Genomic DNA, 24,122 nt, shown 5'->3' on the forward strand with positions numbered 1-24,122 from the left:
AGCTCTTTTCAAAAATTCTCAAACACTTGTGGACAGAGGGACAATTTTACTTTTCACCTGACAGCATTTATAATTCAAACATAAAACAACACTACAGTCGATGTTTAGTCATTATAAGATTATGATTGATTGCTCTCTGTTCCAGCTGCAATTACTTTTAGAAATAACAGAGCTATCACTTGTTGAGAGCTGATGAGAAATATTTCAACAATTGGAATGGCCACTATATCCTACTGGTATGTCTTGTGAAATTATAGGAGATACCTTCAGCTTACGACCTTGGTTCTATGCCAAGCCCATACTTCAAGTTGAAGTTGAGGTTTTTAATTAAAACCTTTTAATGAAGGTTTTGAAAAGGACAAATCATAATTCAGTGAATAAATTCAGTGTATTCCAGTCAAATGTGTTAAATTTTGAAAAGTTTAAACTTTTTAAAACCCTTATCATAACTGAGTGGTAAGTGGCAAATTTTTAAAATTGTAATTCAAATGATTTCACTAGATTTCATGATTTAAATAGGTTATATAAACTGCTCATTGTGGATTTGTCATCTTCAGAAGTTATTGGTGGTTTTTGATGAACAATTTTCTCACTGCTTATATGTACTCATATACTCTATATAGCTACTTTTATGTGCCTGTCCTCTTCTTTTCTGATTTGTGGCTCTTTTACTTACAGCCAATCAAGAAAATGTACTGGTGAAATACTGACACTAAAGTGTGGCTGAGTAGTTGTGATAACAGAAAGTATGTGCTTCTTACATGGCTATTAACACACTGTTATCAAATTTCCCTTGATGTTTGGTGTGATGAGTTGGACGTCCATGTGACTGTGTACAGTTACCTATGATGAACTTTGACATCTATAACCACATGACAGCTAAGAAAAGCTTGTTTAAGAGCACTAAAATTAAAAACAGGCTTTTAATTTTTTATGTACTTACGTAATTTCAGTTCTGATGAAGAATCACTGGAGTCAAAAAGTTAACTTTGTTTTTCTCTCCACAGGCGCTGCCAGACCTCCTGAGTTTCTCCAGCACTTTCTGTTTTGTTTGCTTTTAATTTGTTATTTTGATAATGGCTTAGTATTGTACTCTTGCATTTTCTAGTTTTGCAAACACGTTAAAGCATCTGTTAAGTAATCCAGTGATTAGGATTTTTTTTTTGTTTTTGTTTTTGTTTACCTAGACATTTGAAGGAAAAGCATACAGCCAGATTGGAGAAGTTCAAGGATGCTCCCATTCAAGATCCAGCTTTTTCAGTGGCAACGTCCTCTTCGTATCCTGAAAAAATCAAGTCGAAATCAAAGCGAAAGAAAAAACACAAGAAACATTCACATGAAGAAAATAGCCAAGAAAAGCACCAAACTTCTACAACTACAAAACCTACTTATTCCTCAGCAGATAGTACAGGTGAATTGCCATGGTGTAAAATATGCAAGTCTTCTGAATTCTGCAGACATGCACTTAAACGCAAAGCAGTGCCATCAACTGAGGAAGAAGATCTTGAGTTGTTGAAGTCAAAAGCAAGTTGCTCTTCATTTGAATCCTTACAAACTGGTTTTAAAGACTACATAAGCAAAGTATATTTACAAGAAGCTAAAGGGGCGACTGGAATACATGAGAAGGACAGAAGTCAATGCTGTGCAATTAAATCTGTGCATGGAACAAGCAAACTCACTGTTTCGTGTGATGAACTGAAACATAAGGAAATTGAAACCAAAGAACAGACAAAATCTTTAACAGAGTTGCATAAGAAATTGAATAATTCAGATATAAAACAAAACTTTAAGGATTCGTATGAAGTTCTAAGAAACTTTGAAGAACGAGATACCTCCAAAAAAAATTCTGATATTTTTGTGAAGTTGCACGAGAAGCCTTGTAGCTCTGGAAAATCATTTGATGTGTGGAAAGTAACCAGCGCACCCCTGAAGCCTGTCAAAAATACAGGAAATTCTAGTGAAGGTTCAAAAATTCCAGAATCTGTTATTTGGGAGAAGTGCAATAAAATATCTAATTGCTTGAGAGAACGCAGAAAAAAATCTAAAATATTGGAACAGGCTGGCAATGAGTCCAGCACAGTAAGAACGGCATCTTACTTAGCCAAAAATTTGGGAAAACCCAATGATCAGTTAAAATCCTCAGGGATTGAAAAACCGAATATAATTTCTAAGGATCAAAAAAGCTCTGAATCGTTTGGTAAGAATTACAAACAGTCATTAAGGCCCTGTAATGATTCTGAAGGGACCACATTGGTTCAAGAAAGAAAAGGAGTATCAGAATATCCACAAAAACATCAGCTTGAAATCATGGATTCAGACTTAACTCAGAAGTCTGGACTCTTTGAAAGAACTGATGTGACAGTATTATCATCAAATTCTGAAAAAGTTGAGGAATTTGAAACTCCAAAACAAACTAAAAAGTTTAATAGTTTTAAAATTCTTAAAAAGGCCTATGCTACTGATGCCTTGTCACAGCGTATTTCTCAAAAGTTATTAACTTCAAGTGCTGCTCAGTCAAAGTGTCAATCTTCAGACAATGCAACAAAATCTGCTTCGAAACAGCAGGATCATGTACTGTTTGCACATCAGCCGGTAATAGAAATTTATTTCCTTTCCTTATCTGATGGATCGTAATGTTTATAATGATTTTTAAATAGATAAAATAGATCAGCAATGCAGAACATCCAGATTTAGCAGACAACTTAAGCCACAGCATTTAATTTGGAAAATCGCAGTAGTCCTCAGTGGTGCTACTTCTGCAAATGAATTGAAATGCTTAACGTAAGATAGCTTTTTAAAGTGCATTAGTGTCCAAAGATTCTTTTACAGCCCTTTCTGGTTAAGCGTGTTCATATTTATCAATATTTCCTTCTTTATAAGTAACTGAAAAGTCACTGTAATTGCCTATAAATGACTAATGTTGACTATAATGTAGTACTGACCTTATTGTTCCAATTTAACATTTAGTTTTTCACCATATTGATGTCCATAATGTCAAAAACAAACTTATAAACTCCAGCCTTTTATTTGTGACTATGTAGCTCTTCTGAGCTCATAGTGTAAATTGAACAAGAGAATATGATTTAATGTAACAGGGTATTATATTAATGTTGGATATTTGGTAAAAGATTAAAGTATATTGCTTTTATATTTAGCTGATGCAGAGATGAATGAACTTGAGTGTATTTATTACGAAAAAGGCAGCTTAAGTTAGAGACCACCTTGCCAATGATTGTTATAATGATATAATGGTGTGCCAGTTTAACCCTCTTTTTACTATGTTTTAATCCTTCAAGGATTCTCAGAAATGGAATTCATCTACAGCTTTATCAGATAATGTGGATATGGATACTGATCAAAAGGTGGGTGTTTTGTTGACAAAGCATCCAATAATTGGTATGACTGCTAATTTTCTAGACCATCAGTAAAACCATTAGAATCAATAATATGTATAACTTTTCCTATGGAAAGTACTGTTGAAACTTAGATTGTTGTTAGGCTAGTGGTTTTCAAGTTTAAGTGATTGGATCACTAAATTTTAGGTGCATTACATAGGAACTTATTTTAGTTGAGAGCCTAATCTAGGCAAACTACAGACGAAAAATGACGGTCATCGTATTATAGTTTTGGACTGTTACCTTCACTGGGTAATACAGGTTCAATAGCTCCAAGATATATTGCTGCTTGATGTTGCTGTTTCGAGGGTTACTTTTTAAATTGTTACTGTGCTGCACTGAACTTAATTCCTGGAGATGATTTAAATACTTTTTTTATTCCTGCATTGGAACTTTACATCTGAATTACACTGCGTGGTTACTTTTCACAAAAAGCTGGAAGTTCTTTCCACAATTGCAAACCAGTCACTATATAATTAACCTATGAATACATTTGGCGTATTGTTTTCAAAAAAGTTTTTAAAAATTGTAATGAACCATTAATGATATAATTATTAATACAATACGACTTTTACAATTCTTTTCCACCCAATCCCAGCCATGTTAAAAGAACTCAGTTCTCTCAAGTCCAAGGTTGGTCATCTTCAGCCATTGTTGACCAGCCCACAATTTTTTTTATTTTTTAAATGATGAAAAATACAAAACATCTTGAGGTGCAAATATCTTTTCCTTACAGTAAATGACACTACTGTACAAGATGCATTGAATTTTTTTTGGTACACTGAATATGTTAAGAGCTATCATGATTCAGACTTTCTGATATTAATGATTGGTAAGTAGTCTGTGGGATGGCAACATTGAGGAGCAGTGTAAATTGGATATATTATTGATTCTGTATTGCCCTGCACAGCTTACAGGCCAAAGACAATTGTGTGACAATATATGACAATTATCACTTTTCTTCTGCAGCTCAGTAACATTAAGTACTTCAAAAAAAAATTTAATTGTGATGTAGTTAAAATGTAATGATTTGTCCATTTTAAGACATTGGGTTCCATTGGCATTCCATTTAAACTAACCTGAATTGTTAAATTACTGGGCAATAGAAATACTTAAAATTAGTCAATTGTGACATTTATAAAATGTAGAGGAAAATGATGAATTTGCATTTTCAATATTAGAAGCCTTATCTGAATGTGGGAACACTTGTTATTTTTCAATAACTAGGCTTGTCGGTGATATTTTATCATTTGTAAACTTTTCTGGCCGACGGAAAAATAATTGAATACCAGCCAAGGACTACATTTTCCCATCTTAGTTCCTTCAGAGCTAGTACTGAGGGCAGAAGAGTGCAGAGATCTGTGCAAGTTGCAATTAAACAATTTGCTGATTGACTCTGAAGTACAGGACTTGTATATTGCATTTTATGGGCCAGTTGCATTTCTTTCCTGCTCTGCCCCAAGTCTCTGACTATTGAATATTTGTAACAGGGCTGAGAAGGTTTATATGATATATATTACAGGAGAGGATTTCAGGGGTCAGTTAGTGAGTTCACAATGATCTGGCTTCCCACCTGCACTTGTTTATCTTGACATGACTATTTAAGTTTTTATTTTATATTGTCAGCACTACAGTATTGATGTTTGCAGTGTGGGGTCAACTTGCTTGATGGTTATTGACTGTAAGTTGGTTGTTGAAACAAGTTTATCAAATCTCGTGCTTATTGCACGATGATAAGGTTGAGTGTGTTTCTACCTGTGGCAAGCTGTCTAATAATTGTAATCAGCATAACGCAAGGATAGATCATAATAGAGTTTTTCAGGGTCAGAGAGGATTGTAAGGCTTTCCTCTTGTTCGAGATGATTATTACCAAGCAGTTATATTGCAATCATGTTCATTCATTCATTCGTCGGCAATCCTTCGCAGGCAGGGCTGACTCACTTCCACTCTGAGGGTGAGTCTTTTGGTGGCTGTACAGACCGATAAGGCTACCACAGGCTCTATTACGTAAGGGCAAGTGGTGGTCACGGGGAGGGCTAGGTGGGGAATTGGTGTGACAAGGTGCTCGTTTTGCTGTTTTCACCTGGCTTCCCTTTTTCCTCACGGTAAATCTTGAGGTGCTCAATGCCTTCTCGGATGCACCTCCTCCCAGTGATTCCCAGGTGTCTATGGGAATGCTGCACTTCGCCAGTGAAGCCCTGAGGTATCACTGAAGCACTTCCTCTGTCCACCTGCGTGAATACTATCAGCCACTTGTCTACCAAGTTCTAATGTTATTCAAGACCTGATGTAGGCTGCCTTGGGCTGGTTCACTTTTAGAAGTGTAAATACAACTGAACACCGGAATTATTAGGAAAAAGCCTCATTTCTCACTTTCCAATGGAGGATAAGTTCTTGACAAGTGTTGGATAATTTTTGGCTTAAGACACTTTCTTGAGAAATATTTCTTGCACCAATGTTCATTGGCTGTGATTATAGGCCTCCAACAAACACAAATAGCTTTATTTCTAACAGGTATGATTGTAGTCACTGGAGGGGTTTCCCCTTGACCTCTTAATAATAGCTACTTACATTTCCTTTCTCTGTCAGCTTTTGTATGTGTGTTGAAGTATATCTGTATTGTTTTCTTATTGGTAATTCAAGGCACAAAGCAATATTATTTATATCAGTGACATGAGACCAATGCAAATTAATTGGGACGTAAATTTAAACTTTATGCATAGCCCTTGCGACTCATAGTGCACTGTTATGTAATCCACAAAGCTAATTTGACCATAAACATGTTGTTAATGTATTTGCTAAAAAGTGCTTGTATTTATTGTACTTTTTTTTTATTCCCCTTATTTAACCTTGATCCGCTTGACTATTCATCTTTAGCTTTACTTTGGTGGTTGGTACAAGGGGGTCATTTGGCTGGATGGTTTGGTTTGTGACACTATATAGGTCCAGTTCCTGCACTGGCTGAGGTTACCATGAAGGGCTCACCTTCTCAACCTCTTCCCTTGCCTGAGGTGCGGTGACCCAGTTAAACCACTACCAGTTATCTCTCACTTATGAGAGAACGGCACTGTGGTCTGGTGGGACTATGGCAACTTTACTTTTACCAAAAATGAAAAGAGCTATGTTTCAACTCAAGGACTGTATTAAACTAAACAGCCTTGTAGGTCTCCTGTCAATCATACAATGTTCAAAGCTAACCAATGGGACAACTGAGATGGTGTTTGCAGTAAGGCATTGAGAAGAAAAATACAGAAAGCAACATTGGGACCGATATGTGCTGCCCTCAGAACTAACTAAAGCTTTTGACAGTGAGAATCAACCTGGACCATGTGAAAATCTTGCACTTACATTGAGCCATACCATCATACAGTATTTGGGCCTGTGGCAAGATGTCTGATGCCTTTGTGGCAGCCAACTCTGTAAAGCAAGGGGTGTATCATGGCTCCCCCAACTCTTCAGTCTCCTTGTTACTGTCATGCGTAAGGAAATGACGAAGAGCAGACCCGCAGGCATTGACCTTGGGTTCCATTCAGGCAAACTCTTCAATCTCTCCAAACAGCATGCTTTCACCAAAGTCAGAAACAGTAATTAGAGAATTTCTGTATGGAGAAGACTGTGCCCTAGCTGCCAACAGTAAGGAAGATATCCAGAATTAATTTCTTTCTTAATTTCTTGGGACGTGGGTATTGCTGGCTGGCCAGCATTTATTGCCCATCCCTAGTTCCCCTTGAGAAAGTGGTGCTGAGGTGCTGCCTTGAACTGCTCCTGTCCACCTACTGTAGCTAAATCCTCAATGCTATTGGGGAGAGAATTCCAGGATTGTGACCCAGTCACAATGAAGGAATGATGATAAATTTCCAAGTTTGGATGGTGATTAGTTTGGAGGGAAACTTGCAGCTGGTGGTGTTCCCATATACCTGCTGCCCTTGTCCTTCTAGATAGAAATAGTCGTAGATTCGGAAGGTGCTGTCTCAGGATCTTTGGTGAATGGTGAACCAACTCTTGAGTGTTGCCAAACATTTTGGTCTCAAAAACAGTCTCTTTAAGCCCAAGATTATATTCCAGTCAGCACTGAGCACACATGGAGTACCAGACATAACTATCGATGGCGCCAACGTAAGCTTTTAGAGAAATTCTTAGATCTTGGCAGTGTCCTCACTACAGATGCCACAAGTGATAGTGATGTTGGTGTGTGTATCCAGAGAGCAATTTCTGCCCAAGACAGACTCCAGGATAATATCTAGAAGCAGCATGGCATCAAGTTGAAATGCAAGATCAAAATCAACCCTGTTGTGTGGCATAGACTTCTGGTTCTGCTATATGCACCACATCAAAGCTGTACTACGCTTCTACCAAAGACACCTGAGGTCTATCATGAAATTTCATTGGTAAGACAGTTACGAATGACGTCGGTCTTCATCATGTTGAGCATAGCATCATGGAGATTATCTTTCAGAAAATTCAATTACATGGGCAGTCCAGTTCTCCCACATCCCATAAGCAGATCTTCCTTAGGGAACTGTTTTGGAGCAAATGACAGAAAAGACATCAGTGAAAACAACACAAGCTCCCTTAACAAGACTCTTACAAAAGCCTTCATTGTAGCCCATTGGGAAACATTGCAGGAAAGCTTGCCCATTTGGAGGCAAACACTGAAATTCGGTCCAACCTGCTTCAATAACTATTCACTCCAAATTGGCAACATCCAATATGCTGATGTAGCCCAGAGATGGTACAGGTACATCTTCCTTTATCACCAATAAAGGCGCCAGTTCTGGGACTGTTCATGATCTTGTATTAACCTCTTTTCAAGAGTGAACCCACAGAAGATGATGCAGTCACTTACAGCTTGGTCATATTTGAAGAACAAGGAGTCTATCACCACATTACAATGAAATCAAAAGCAATTATGAGTAACTCCTGCAGACTGTTAATATCTGGCTCTGCTCTTCCACTAAATTTGACTATTTTTATTTGAAACTGGCTTCTCAGCAGGCAGATTCTATTTTTGAATAGATCCGAGTGTGTTGACAGTAGTTAGTTAGTGTGAAATTTGTGATAATCTGAACTTCCCAAAAATCCCGTTTTTACAAGCAGAACTTAGTGTGTTTTTGTTTTTTACCCCTTGAAATGTAATGTAATAATTTTGTGTTAGTACATAATACATAGATACCTAGAACAGTACAATGTAGGAATAGACTGATCAGCCTGCCATGTCTGTGCTGACCATGATGCCATTCTAAACTAATGCCATCTGCCCTGCACATGGTTCATATCCCTCTCTACTTCCTGCCTGTTCATGTGTCTGTCTAAATGCCTTTTGAATGTTGCTGTCATATGCTTCTACCACCTCCCCTGACAGCGTGTTCCAGGCATCTACTACCCGCTGTGTAGGAAAAAAAACTTGCCTCGCCCATCTCCTTTTAAACTTTCACCCTCTGCCTTTAAGCCTTGTATTTCATATTTCCACCCTATCCATGCCTCTCATAATCTTATATAATTCTATCAAGTAGCTTCTCAGCTTGCAGCGCTCAAGTGAAAACAATCCAAGTTTGTCCACCTGTTCCTTAGAGCTAATACATTCCAATTCAGGCAACATCCTGGTAAACCTCTTCTGCACCCTCGCCAAAGCCTCCATTTTTTTTCTATAGTGTGGCGACCAGAACTACACAATGTTTCAAAATCATGACAGTTTTCAAGTAATTGTACAATGTGCGTGTTAGTTTAAATATTAATGAAGATAACAGTATTTAAAGATTTATTTTCATGTGGACAACACATCAAAAATACCCTCAATTACTGAACCGAGTTAACTGATATGCCTGAATTACTGTGCAAAGTCAAGATAGTCAATAGTGAACAGTTTGTACAACGAAATAATGATGTCAGTGCTGCAACATTACGGCATAATTTGCACATTATGATATAACTTAGAAATAAAAGTTCATTGGAAATTGTGGAGTTACAAATTTGTTTGAGTTTAATTAATCCAGTCTTTGAAGAAAGTTGATTTCAATTTAATGAGCATATTATCCTTTGTGAATGGGAAAAATAATTTGTAGTTTAGGTATTGCTTTGAAAAAAATCCCTTTGTATTTCATGTATGATGTAGCTCCCTCAATTAGATGTGACTGCCAACAACAGCCCAGCCAAACCCTCCATCCCGGATAGGCCTTGGAAATATTAGTACAATTAAATATAAATGTAATTATTTTTGCAGAAACAATTATTTGATTATATGAATTCGACTTTGATAGTATTGTACAAGGTTGGCATATATAATTACCATGGAAAGTAACTGTTGAGATTTTTATTCTAATTTACTCCAACTCACAAAAAGATTTTTAAAATTTTAAATATACTTTTAAAAGTGGCTATGAAACATGGCAATTTTTAATCATGGAAGGCAATTCAGTATTGGCAGTCTATATTATATCAATGTTTTAACTAATTGTGTATATATATATTAAGTCCTTTCTAAATGTCATTGATTGCATTCTAATGTAAACACGTTGACTAATGCTCTTCATACTAAGAATTCCCTTGACAGCTGCATGTAATCTGCTTGGAATCATGTGGATTACAACCTGCTGAACATGGTGCAGTTTATTATTTGCATTTGCGACTCTGGAAAACTGTACTTACTTTTCCATGTGAAGAATGTAGAATAAAAGTTTTATTCCCGATAATGTATGAGAGTTTGGCTTATTCAGAATTTACTTGCTGAAAACTGACTGAAACTGAGGAACAAATCTTTAGATCATGGATTTATCTTATAAATTGCAATTCTGTCTATGGAAATTCAAATCATATTTTTAAAATCACTAGAAATAACCAGTATTCCTCATTTCAAGAATGGTAATCTTCAAATGGACATTAGGTCTCATGGCCTTATTAGAAATTTTTGCTTCATTTTGCATGACAACACTAAAAGTTATTTTTCCCTCTAAAGATGGAGATAGTAGAAGAGCTGCAAACAGCTAGATATGAAAAAGTCTTGGAGGTGGAACTGGGACAGAGCTATGGAGAGTTGACAAGCATGGAGATAGATCCGCCTCAGGAAATAAAAGTATGCTCAAGTAAGTTACATTTAAATTATTTATTTCATTTTTTTTCCACATTCTTTACCTTCTTTGGAATACTGTCTCTGCAAACAATGCTCTTTTTCTAAATAGCATTTTTTGTGAGTGATCTTTTCCACTAAAAAAAAGGAAAAATTCCAGCTCGTAACAACAGTTGATTGAGCATTTTCTAGTATTATTAGGAAGTTTGGCTAATTTTAAGCCTCATTATACTTAAAACAAAAAGAAAGTGTTTGCTGTGTTTTGTATTCGTGCAGTTTGTAATCCCCCAATTGATGAAAATGAACAATTATCAGTCCAGAAATTTAAAGAAATTACTTCAACCAGAGTCATTAAATGTTTTGTTGAATGCGCACAGGCAAATTCCTGTACTTTACCAGTTTCCATATTTTGTTTCTTTGTTCATGGGGTGTGAGAATTGCTGGCTGGGCCAACATGTATTGTCCATTCCTAGTTGCCCTTGAGAATGTGGTGGTTTGCTGCTGCCTTCAACCGTTGCAGTCCATTTGCTGTAGGTACACCCACAGTGTTATTGGGATGGGAGCTGCAGGATTTTAACCCAGGAGCAGTGATGTACTTCCAAGTCAGGATTGGAGGGCAACTTACAGGTCATGGTATCACGTATCTGCTGTCCTTGTTTTTCTAGATGGTCATGGGTTTGGAAAGTGTTGTCTAAGGAGCCTTAGTGAATTTTTGCAGTGCATCTTGATGATGGTACACAGTACTACAACTGAGTATTGGCAGTGGATGTGGTGCCAATCAAGCAGGCTGTTTGTTTCCTGGATGGCCTCTTGAGTGATGTTTGAGCTGCATTCATTCTTCTCGTTTCTGACTTGTGCCTTGTAGATGGCGGAAGCCTCTGGGGAGTCAGGAGATGAGTACCTGCTGCAAGATTCCCAGCCTTTGACCTGCTCCTTTTGCCGCAGTATTTCAATGGATAGTCTAGTTCAGTTTCTGGTAACCTCCAGGATATTGATAGTGGCGGATTCAGTGACAGTATCAGTGGCAGTTTTGTTGAAATTGATGGAAAATTACATTGCTTTAAAGCAAAAATTGTGGTAAATCACAAGATTAATTTTCACGTGTTAATTGGGTAAATTATAGTCATATATGCTGGTAAGGCATCCAACTTGAGTGGAACTTCTTCCAAAGTTTTTGGCAGGGTAGAAATAGAAGTTTCTGCAGTAACAGTTGTTTGTCTTCTCAGCTCTTCTCTAGGATATACTGTCCAGGAAGATATAAAGAAAAGTGAGGATGAAAAGAAAAACATGTCATACTTTGTTTTTAAGTAATTCATGGGGTGTTGGCATCCCTGGAAAGCCAGCATTTACTGTTGGACAGCTTTTTATGTAATTTCTGAGGGTAGTTAAGAACTGACCAAAGTGCTGTAGGTTTTTCATCTGAATTGGTACAAATAGCAGATTTCCTTCCCTCAACGACATTAAAGTACTCCAGCCATCAGTACTTTAATTACTGATGCTAGACATTTAATTAACTGGTTGAATTGATTTGAACTCTTATCTAGGCCTCTGGCTTTTTTTTCATTCACGGGATGAGGCCAGCATTTATTGCCCATCCATAATTGCCCAAAGGGCAGTTAAAAGTCAACCACATTGCTGTGGGCCTGGAGGTAAAGATGGAAGTTTCCTTTCTTAAAGGACATTTGTGAACCAGATGGGTTTTTCCTGACAATTGGCAATGAATTTACGGTCATCATAAGATTCTTAATTCCAGATCTTTATAGAATTCAGATTCCACCATCTGCTGTGGAGGGATTTGAACCCAGTGCCACCACCCACGCCCCAACCCCACTTCTGCTACTGTCCTCACTTACTATGAGTGTTCACCCTAGAATGAAAAGGAATATTAATTTTCCTTTTTCTCCCCTAAACGTTGACTGTTTAGCTGAAGCTACTTCGAAGTCCGACATTCTCCTTGTACTTGATACCAACATTTTTATCAGTCACCTAAACTTTATTGTGAATATAAAGGACCATGGAGTTGCAGGTATGTGAATATACGTTTAATTATGAAATTAATGAAAACAAAGCTACAGGTTACAGCCATTCTAATCGTGAAAAATGCAAATGTTTTGTTTAAAATATTTAGCACCTCTTCAGACTAAATGTTACAATTTCATTTTGATTTCAAAAACAATTTTGGTAAAATATGTAAGTAATATTTCCTGTAGGTATAAAAGGGACCTAAGAGGCAACTTTTTCATGCAGAGGGTGGTGTGTGTATGGATTGAGCTGCCAGAGGATGTGGTGGAAGTTGGTATGATTACAACATTTAAAAAGCATCTGGATGGGTATATGAATAGGAAGAGTTTTTAGAGGGGTATTGGCCAAATGCTGGTAAATGTTTTTAGAGGGTATCTGCTTGGCATGGATGAGTTGGACCAAAGAGTCTGTTTCCATGCTGTATATCTCTATGACTCTATGAAGATGATGGATGTGTAGTCCAATTCAGAAATCCAAGTAATTTCATACAGTGCTTCAAAGGTAAGTAATATCAGTGTTGTTGATTTACAACATATCTTTTGGAATCCCGTTGAAAGCTATTTTAATTCGTTATCCCAACATTACGCTTTTTTTTAACAAGAGTGTTACTTTATTATTGTTGCATGTTGCAGTTGATATTTTGTTGAAAAAGGGATTTTCATTGTTAAATATAATTGACATGTCTTGGATCAACCTATTGTTTTGGTGTTTTGAAATAGAGATGATACTGAGTTCAACAAGTCATCACTGAGTTTTAGATTTGGTTTGCTTAGATAGTAATATTCTTGCTTTCTTTATGTTAAACTTTTGAATGGGTTCGTTCAAAGTCCGTTTCAAATGTCCTTAGATTTATGCATGTGCTACAGTATTAATAGCTGTTTATCCTATGCTGAAAAATCCACCTGTACCCAAAGGTAGCAAAGATGCCATTATACTGTTCATGAAACAAGGAAGAACTATCCATTGACTATCCTCTTCCTGTCTGTCGTTATACTCCGTATAACTGGGACTTGGGTAACTTGAGCTAAATAGCTTCAAATGTGTTGACGTGATGGGAAAGGTTCTCTGATGACAGCTTCAATATCTAAATAGGAGACAGACCAAATATCAAATTAGTAAACAATACAATTGTACAGTTATACTCTTATAATTACAGGTGTTGGTTTCCCAATTATCGTCATTCCATGGGTAGTTCTACAGGAATTGGATTCCTTAAAAAATGGAAGGCTCTCCGGAGGTGTGAATCGTAAAGCCATACCCGCTGTACAGTTCATTTATTCCTGCTTTAAAAGTCGACATCCACATGTATGGGGGCAGTCCATGCAACAGGCAGCTCAGAAGTTCTGTAAGTTAATATAGTGCCATCACTGCAACTTTTTGGAGATTTTTTTAAAATCAGAGTGCATTCACTTTGACAGCTTATTATCTTGTGATTGCCAACAAATAAGTATGAGATAGAGGTCTAATATTGGACTGCAGTTTACTGAATGACAAATGCAATCAAAAAGCCACATTTCAAAACTCTTCACATATGTCTTACTCTCAATTTTGCTGTTTTCTTTTTGTTTAATCATCACCATCCTATCTCAGTGCCACTGGATCTTTTGTCAAACTTGGTTTCATTTTATAAATAATGTATTTGAACTTTTTATTTGTTGTGTCAATTTTTTTCCTCGTTTTGTCTTCTGAACATGGAGTCCTGTCGGTGTATGGGTCCATGGGCACCATCAAATTCCACTATCTTGTCCAGTGGGCACTCTGAATGTTTGAGCTGTGATGGTGTATGTTGTCAGATTACACTTGTGGGAAGAAAACAGTCAGGCTTAAATGTATCTTCACCTCACCCTTCCACTCAAGCACTCTCAACAGGGATTATTGAATAATAAACAGGACAGGACTATAATCAGAAACATTGTGATCAACAAGATGCAATTTTTTAAATTATGAATTTGAATTTTTGATGTGAAAAATACCAAAGGTAGTAATCACATATACTTCAGTCGCCTCACAGTAGTTACTGAACAATTGAAGCAACAGCCATGTGTAAGATTGACCTGATTTCATGTTAAGTCAATCATGATGGGCAGATTTTAGTTTCCTATTTTAAAAGAAACCCCTACGTAATTATCTGTATAGGGAAAAGGTTTTTGCTCGACTTCCTTTAATGCCCTACACCTCTTAGCACATTAATTCTACCATTTACAAGGCACAGACCAAGAATTTGATGTAACACTCTCCACTTGTCTGGTTATTTGCTGCTGCAGGTAACACTGAAGAGGCTCAGCATTATTCAGGGCAAAGCAGCCTGCTTGATCAGCACCCCATCCACCACCTTAAGCACCTCCCTCCTCCACTGGCATGATATACCTGCAGTGTGTACTATCTCCATGGTTTCCTGTAATAACTTGCCAAGGCTTCTTCATCAGCCCTTCCACACCCACAACTCTACTGTTTCCAAAAAAATGGCAGCAGATGGGTGGAGACACTATCACTTGTAGGTTCCCATCTAGGCTACACACCCATCCTTATGATTTTTAAAAAAAGAATGCTGTGGGATGACCTGATCATTAACAAGTTAATAAATGCGCTTGTTCCAATAGGCAATACAGATCCCATGATAGTATTCTTAAAAGGCAAGGACGTGTGATTGTTTGTTTAGAATTAGAATTTATTGTCATGTGTACTCAAGTATAGGAATGCATGAGTACAGTCAAAAGTAGTCAAAGTCGTCATTCTCTGGCACCATCTTGGTTACAAAACTGTGACTGCTGCCGCAGCAATGGCCTGCTCTCACTGCCGATGCTGAGCTGCCACATCCTACAATCGCCAGGAGGAGTCTGGGTGGCCGCTGCCACCTCATTCGTGATACAACACTGTAAGAACTTCAGTTCAGGAATATGACACTGTATTCTAAAGGGTAGTTAAAGAACGGCAACAAAATCTTCAGCTTCCCATGGACACCATATTCCTGGTAAGAATTTAAGCAAAGAATGTTTCTTTACTATTGCTGGATCAAAGTCTTGGAACGCCCTCTCTAAATACACTTCACCAACATGGATGGCAGTGATTCAAGAAAACAGTTCATTATTACCTTCTCAAGAGTATTTATGAATGTTGATCTTGCCAGTGATGCCCACATCCTGTGAATTAATTTAAAAAGATGCAATTATTAATGTTGAGTAACACTTGAATATAACTTGTAACAGTAATTGAGGTAAGGTTCAGATTTAGCTACGCATTTAATTTATTTTATTACCAGTGTATTTTTTAAAATTAACTTGACCAAGTTTTTCATAAGGTATTGAATTAATTAGAAATATTTTGCTTGTCTTGTATGCCTATGATAAAACAAAGGGGAGCTGACAGTAGCAACATATGGTTGCATTTTATGATAGTTACTGTAGGTGGCATACGTTTACTAGAAATAATTTCAATGCTGCAAGAAACTGTAAATTGTATGGTAGCTCTTAAATTCAAATTATCTATGCTGTATTTTATTTTCTATTTAATTTACTTTATGTTATAAAAACAGTAGTGACTACACTTCCAAAAGTAATTACTTGGCTATGAAGTATTGCAGAATGTTTTGAGAGTGTGAATAGAAGTTTCCCTTGTCTCTCTGACTGACAGCCAAACATTTTAACCAGATTACTAATAGTGTTGTTACTCCTAGTAAGTCAGACGATATGTTTTGTCTCCTTTTTTTCTTTGTATAGCCCCATCTTATCTGAGAAACAGCTTCTCCAATAATACAGATAGCCATTGGTGCTATTGAGAATTGTCAGTCTCGATTGTAATAGAATGGTCTTAAATCCACGACCTTCTGAATCAGGCAAATATGCAACTGTTAAGCTGAGGAGGAGATGAGAGAGAGAAGGATTGGGTAAGGAATGAATAGAAACATTTAGCTGGAGTACTTTAGTGAGAAGGAAAATAGAAGGTTGATGAAGGAATAACATGGTTGAAGGAATAGTTCAAGTGCCAGAAAGAATAAGTGCTGTGATTGGTGATTGATTAACTGATTTATTGTTGTCACACATACCGAGATAAAGTAAAAAGTGTTGTTTTGCATACCATGCAGGCAGATCGTACCATACAAAGTGCATCAGGATGCAGAATACAGTGTTGCAGCCAAAAAGAAGGTGCAGAGAGATCAGAATTGACATTTGAGATGTCCATTCAAAAGTTTGATAACAGCAGGGAAAAAGCTGTTCTTGAATCTATTTGTACATGCATTCAAACTTTTATATCTTCTGCCTTGTTGAAGAGAGTATAACCAGGGTGAGAGGGGTCTTTGATTATGTTAATTGCTTTCCTGAGACAATGGGCAGTGTCGATGGAATCAATGGATGGAAGGCTCATTTGCGTTTTGAACTGGGTTGTGTTCATGACTCTTTAGTTTCTTGCGGTTTTGGGAAGAGTAGTTGCCAAACCAATCTGTGATGCATCCAGATAGGGTGCTTTCTTTGGTGCATTTATAAAAATTGGTAGTGTCCTTGTCGACATGGTGAATTTCCTTAGCCTCCTGAGGAAGTAGAGACGTTGTTGTGCTTTATTGACCGACGTGTGAACCAGGACAGATTGTTGCTGATCATCACTCTCGGGAACTTGATGCTCTCTACCATTTCTGTCTCAGCACCATTGATGCAGACAGGGGCAAGTCTCCACTCTGCTTTCTGAAATCAATGACCAGCTCCTTCATTTTGTTGACGTTGATGGAGAGATTATTGTATTTACACCATGCCGCTAAGCTCTCAATCTCCTTCCTATATTCTGTCTCATCATTATTTGAGATCTGACATACAACGGTGGTGTTGTCAGCAAACTTGTAAATGGAGCTGGGGTGGAATTTTGCCGCAGAGTTATAAATGTATAAGGAGTATAGTGGGAGCAGGGGCTGCTGAGTACCCAGACATGTGGGGCGCTGGTGTTGAGGATTATGGTGGAGGAGGTGTTGTCGCCTTTTCTCACTGATAATGGTCTATGGGTCAGGATGTTGAGGATCCAGTTAGAGAGGGAAGTCGGGACCTAGGTCTTGGAGTTTAGAGATGAGTTCGTTTGGAATTGTGGGTTGAAGGCGGGGAACTGTAGTCAATAACTTGGAGCCTGACCTGGTGGTAAACTGAAAAATTAAATCTCGACTCCATTTTAGGTGCAGGCTGTGCTAACTAAATGAAAGTAGTTGATGTAAATGGAAGGGCAACATTGGGATACTTTTCCGGGTGGGAGAATCCCTATTTGCAAATGTAAACCTACCTTGTAGCTTTCATCAACAGTGGGAAGTCCCCTTCGCTGACTCATGCCATCTCTTCATCTCTTAGCTTAATGTTTTTTTGACACAAAACAGGGTTTGATTGGTAAATAATTTTTCGAATTTTTCTCTCCTTCCCAACGAACTTATTTTAAACAAAATTATTTAATTTAAAGTTTACTATTTTTAACATTTTTCTTTAAAATAATTTTGAAAACAGCATTTGAAGAAAATGTTGAATTAGTACAATTGCCTTAATGCTCCTGATGTTTCTTAGGAGATCAGATTCACAGCACATGCTCAGACTACAATCCAAATTTAGATTACAGCTTTGGACAAAAATATCAAGTTCAAACTCAGACTTTTGACAGAGACTGGAGCATTGGATAAAAATGTTAATGACAATATTCAAAGAGACAAAAACACCTTAATTAGATTTGTGAAGCTTGTCATTATTTAAAATATTACTTGAATTTTTAATTTGGATACTGGAAATTTCACTCGCTGATCACATGTAGTGGATCAGAAACCTTTAGAAAATCAAACTGATTTGTCTGGGAGAATATAGTGCGCGTCAGTGATTTGAAACTGTAACTCACACAAATGTAAAATCCTGTTATATCACTTATAGGTATCTGCAGCAATTACAATTGATATCTTTTCTATTGCTGATTCTCCCATTATCAACATCCTGGAAGCTACTATTGACCGGAACCTGAGCTGGAACAGCTGTATAATACTGTAGCTACAAGAAAAACTCAGAAACTGGGAATCCACCAGTGTGTAACACACCACCGAAGTTCCTAATCTTACTTTCTGCAGCTCCCAATGGACTGCAGTTGCTCAAGAAGGCAGATCACCACCAGCTTCTCAGGGCAGTTTGTAGGGGTGGTCGTAATGATTGGCCTAACCAGCACTGCCCACACACTTAGACATAATTTTTGTAAAAAGTGAGTGCAGACCTGATTAACATTGACAGTTCAAAGGAGATCATAGAGTGAATGTGCCATCTCCAGCAATACCTATTTAGATGAGAAGTGTTCAATTCATCTTCCACAATTATATATCCCACGATTGTATAGTTTAAGGTGAAAATGTTAAAAAGTTCAGAATCCATCAGTATTGAAGCTGTTATGAAATAATTTTTTTTCTGGTCTCATTATATGCTGTGGTTTACCTCCTGCCTTTATTGTTCTTTTGTGTTCATTCATTAATTAAAGTATCTCTCTTTCCATTGCACCTCAAACTATCCCTGCCTGTGATACACAAATATTTCTCTTAATTTTAAAATTGGAAACAATTGCAAAGTCATCATTATATTTATTTATGACGCTAATGTATCTTCAGTGGGAATTTAGTTTATGGCTCAAGGAAGAAAATTCAAACTGTTTCAAGATGTAGCTTTATTTCTTGGTGTAGCATGTGGTTTTCAGTGAGCAGTAATTACTACTGGCCATTTGGTGTTGGGTAGTTTGAGTTATTCCCAGAACTAACTACATCATATATTGGCAGCTCTCATGGAAACACTGAGCTGATTGTTGGGGATTGATTAACCATTGTTACATGTAGACATGAAAAATTCTCTTTTCCCTCCTCCCTCCCTGACTTAAGTTGCATTTGTCCTGTCTCCAATATTAGTCCATGAATCAGGTCATGCAGTTATAGGATTGCAGCACTAAAAGTTAATTTTACCTAGAAATTACTGATGCTCGGGGTGGGGAGGGTGGAATTTTCTCCTGATTGCAGTCATACTCAGCTGAAAGAAGTTGGTTGTTGGTGAGCCACTATTTCAAGATTTTCTTCATTGCAAGAGTTTAGTCAGGCAATGTTGGTGGCCCAACCACCTTCAGAAGCTTGCTTAATGACTTCCCTACAATATATTCACTGATGATTTCATGGTGTTCAGTTCTATTTGCAAATCCTCAGAAACTGAAGCGCTCTGTGCCTGTGTGCAGTAAGACCTGGCTAACATTCAGGCTTGGGATGTTGTATGGCACAAATATTATTTGGCAATGTCAGGCTGTGACCGTTTCCAACAAGAGAAATTCTAATTATCTCCCCTTGAGGTTCAAAGACATTACCATGATGAAATCCCCACCTGTTAATGTCTGGGGTGGGGTGGAGAGGATAGTTACTGTTGACCAGAAATTTAACATACTTATCATATAAATACTGTGGCTGCACAAACAGGTCACAGGCTGGGATTTATGCAACAAGTAACTCCCCTCCTGACTCCCCAAAGCCTATCTGCCATCTACAAGACTCTAGTCAGGAATGTGTTGGAATACTCTCCTCTCCTTATGCCTGGAAGAAGCTTGACACCATCCAGAACAAAGCAGCCTGTTTAATCATCACTCCATTATCTATCTTAAAGAATTATTCCCTCCACCCTGGGTTCATATTGCTGTCTATGTTTTACATCCACACGATGCATTTCAGAAACCTCAAACTCGACTTGACATCACTTTCCAAATCAGCTACCTCAACATCCTAGAAGAACAAAGGTACCAGATGTACGTGAGCCACACCATCTGTAAGACAACACCATCCTAACTTGGAATCATTTCGCCACTTCTTCATTGTTACTGCACCAAAATCCTAGAATGTTCTCCCGAACAACGCCTTTGGTGTACCAATGCTTCATGGATTGCAGTGATTCAAAAAGACAGCTCACCATTTGTTTCTAAAGAAACGACCAAGTTGAAGAAAAGAAGTTTGCAGCATATGCTTTGAAATAGTAAAATCTAAAGTAAATACTTAAAGTTACGGTAAATTTTGCTGCATCTTAGACAAAATGCTTTTGGTTGCCTTAGTGAGAAAGCAAGCCATTGGCTAAAAAGCATTTTCTTAAAACCGCAAATTGTTATTGTGTTTTAGTTTGGTCATGTGCATCGAAAGTAAGCTGAGTTAGAAAGTGTTCTAACAAGTCAAAATAACGAAAGTCATGTGAAATTCAGCTGACTTCTTTTCTTTTATTCTACATTGCTAATAAAAAAAAAGTCACTTGCAGTCATTCAATATGTAAGGTGCCTCCTTGTGAATTTTATCTCCAAAGGTGGCTTACGTGAAGAAAACAATGATGATCGTGTGTTGCAGTGTTGTTTACAATATCAGCAGTTATACTCTTCTGCAGATGTCCTCCTGTGCAGGTAAGATGGTGCTGTAGAATTCATTGTCTGTGTAATTACACACAAAATGTTAATCAGTGGTAAAATAAATAGGGGCTGAAATTGAACAGCCTCTGAAAATGTGTTTGTAAATTTTGCTGTGATGTTGGCTTGTTGATTGAAATTAAAACTAGCCTACAGTTATTTAAACATAGCCTGCGCCTCCTACAATGGAGTGACATTGTGACTGCAGTATTTGCTGGGTGCCATACAAGAAAGAGACTTTGCCCATGGTGATCATAAAGAATAGCTCCATGGTTTGCAGATGCTGCATTGTAGATCTTGATGGAGGAGCTGTCTAAGCCCTAAGCTTTACGATTCTTTTGAATCTGTCAACTGGTCTTTCCCTCCTTTTTAATATACTTGTTAAAGCCTTTTTGGTCATCTTCCCCAATATGTAGCTTGGTGTCAAATAACATTCACTACAATAACAATAACATTGTAACATTCTATTATCTTAAAAGTGCTGTGTATATACAAGCTGCTGTTGGTTGCAAACTCTCAACTTCCCAGACAACTTTCTAGACAATCATGACCTAGGTATGCCTCTCACCATCTCAGTTGCAGTTGGTTATTTGCTTTTTTCACCAATCTCTTTTATTGGTGCAGCTCCCAGTGTAAACTCCACAGTGTATTCTCAGCTGTCTGTGATCTCCAACAAGCAAAAAACAACTGCCTTGATTTTACACAACTTCAATCTTTTGGCTCAGTCTGTAGCCTATTTTCAGCTGCTACTTGGTTTTTGTTTTAAGATTTGTTATGATCTCAGACTGGACCGTCAAATTTATATTGCAAACTGAACACGAAATGGTAACTTTGAAAAAAAAAAGACGAAATGTGAGATCCAAGTACTTACTAAGAAAATAAAACCATAAGATTCTATGGTTTTGTACAAACAGCAACAAACTTTCCTGTACAAAGTTAGAACAATGATACAATTTATAATACAAATATATGGATACAAGACTTACATTCTAAGACCTAGAATTAACCTGAAATAAATATGGATAACAGACAAACTTTGGTCAAGCACCTCACAGATCACCTGAAATATCAAATGTGGTTGAGACCGTTCCCATGAATTTCTCAGCAACCCCCCAAGGGTGGCTGTTGGTTTGTGGGTTACACTGATACCTAGGGGTCTGAGTAGTCTTATGGTCATCTTTGATATGTTTCTGATGCACAGTAGAGTGACTAATGCTTTTGGATACCCAAAAAGCACAATCTGCCGTTACCTCTGCGACAAGAAGACACAACATGGCCAGACACACTAGTCACCCTACCGTACATCAGGGACATATCAGAGATGACCACAAGAATACTAAAACCCCTAGGTACCAGGGTAACCCAGAAACTAATAACTGCTGACGAATGTAAAGGATCCCAGACCCACAACCCAAAAACTAACGTAATATACAAATTACCATGCAAGGACTGTGAGAAACTTTACATAGGCCAAACTGGAAGAAAACTGACAATAAGGATACACAAACACCAACTAGCCACCAAGAGACACGACCAATTTTCACTTGTCTCAATACACCTGGACAAAGAAGGACACAAATTTGACTGGGACAACACATCCATAATAGCATGAGCCAAACAGGGAATTCTTGGAGGCCTGGCATTCCAACTGGAACTCCCATCAACAAACACATTGAACTGGCCCCGATGTACAAACCAGTGAAAAACAGAAATGGAAGCGATGCCAACCACCCCAGCAAACCAAGACATATAGATAACAGGCGGGACAGAACACCAACGCTTCATCGGGGCGGCGGGGGGGCATTGACGATGTTACCTACCAGGGTGACAAAACGTTTGCAATCAAACACACCAGCTCAGCGAGCAAGTCTACAACCTCTTCCCTAACCCAAGCTACAAATCTTCTCAAACTTTAAGCACCTACGGGCGCAACACCCTGAAACTGGCCTGCAGCTGGGAGACAAATGCCATCTGTCTGAACGCGACCCGCGAACAACAATACCTCCTGCATGAATGCCTCAGAAAACAGGTACTACCACAAAGCTTAAAATATAAACCACCTATCAGCAATTTGCAGGCACGGAGAGCAGCTGCACAGAATGGTTGCAGAATGATAAGGGTTATGATCAATGATCCCCACAACTGTGTCCACAAAAACAAGCCAGAAATTGCACGCCATAAAGGAAATTTGCAGTCCAACGCAACCAACCAAGAATGGACAACCACACTGGAACAAGCCATCACTACACAACAACAAAAGACCAGAAGAAAAGAATTGCCTTAAAAGAAAAACAAGCTAAACTCACCCACAATAATGTCACGGACAACATGGAAACATGGATCAAGAACATCTCAGACCAACCACTTACACTGAGAAGACTGTCTTAGTACGTGACTTGCTGGCCGCACTGGAATCAACACTGAAGAGCAACGGACTCGCGGAGGAAATACAACAGACCATCAGACAGACAATAGTCTGAACACTGAGCAGAAAGGGCAAGTGGAACACATTTAACACAGAAGAGAAGAAAGCCCTGGAAATACTCAAGGACGACAAAAGCATCGTATTATCGGCAGACAAAGGACGCATGACAATAATCCTCAGTAGAGCCCAATACATCGAGAAAGCTAACGCACTACTAGCGGATACTGACACCTAGCAACAGATAGCGATAGACCCAACACTGCAGTTAGAGAACCGAATTACAACAACCCTGAAGAAATTACACAATTCAGGAGATATCAGCAAGACAGACTAGCAAAAAATGAAGCCAGAGGGATCCAATACACCCTGCTTCTATGGAATCCCCAAGGTACACAAGCCAGGGATTCCCCTCAGACGCATTGTCTCACTACCAGCCACACCAACATATCGACTAGCCAAAGAACTACAATGGAAACTGAAATACTTAGTTGACAACACTAACCACTCCTCCCATGAAATCTTCAACATCATCAAGGACACCAGAAAAGGAGGGCGAGATAATGGTATCCTTTGACCGAGCCAAAGAAACAATTGCCATACTGCTGGACGAACTGGGGAAACAGGCACTCCACAACACCAGCAGCATCAACAAGGACAGCACCCTGAAACTGCTGGATCTGTGCCTCATAACCCACTTCACCTTCAACGACCATATATTCAAACAAATCAACGGAACACAAATGGGATCCCCAGTTTCAGACTGATAACAGAAGCAGTAATGTTCAGCTTAGAACGGACAGCGCTCCCCACAATA

The 24,122-nt window shown here is 38.1% G+C and overlaps 1 protein-coding gene across 1 annotated transcript in view; it reads left to right on the forward strand.

Annotated features, from left to right (window-relative positions):
* Positions 1–23,167, forward strand: part of LOC125484224 (transcriptional protein SWT1-like) — a 28,692-nt gene extending 5,525 nt beyond the window's left edge. Inside the window, exons 2-8 of the mRNA XM_048602071.1 lie at positions 1,188–2,592; positions 3,297–3,362; positions 10,348–10,474; positions 12,383–12,484; positions 13,637–13,825; positions 20,787–20,880; positions 22,801–23,167. Of these exons, the coding sequence (XP_048458028.1) occupies positions 1,188–2,592; positions 3,297–3,362; positions 10,348–10,474; positions 12,383–12,484; positions 13,637–13,825; positions 20,787–20,880; positions 22,801–23,167 (2,350 nt within the window). The remainder of the gene's footprint in view (positions 1–1,187; positions 2,593–3,296; positions 3,363–10,347; positions 10,475–12,382; positions 12,485–13,636; positions 13,826–20,786; positions 20,881–22,800) is intronic.
* Positions 23,168–24,122: the final 955 nt, after the last annotated feature.

The sequence above is a fragment of the Rhincodon typus genome, chromosome 10 (genome assembly GCF_021869965.1).
Source record: "Rhincodon typus isolate 14 chromosome 10, sRhiTyp1.1, whole genome shotgun sequence".
NCBI lineage: Eukaryota > Metazoa > Chordata > Chondrichthyes > Orectolobiformes > Rhincodontidae > Rhincodon > Rhincodon typus.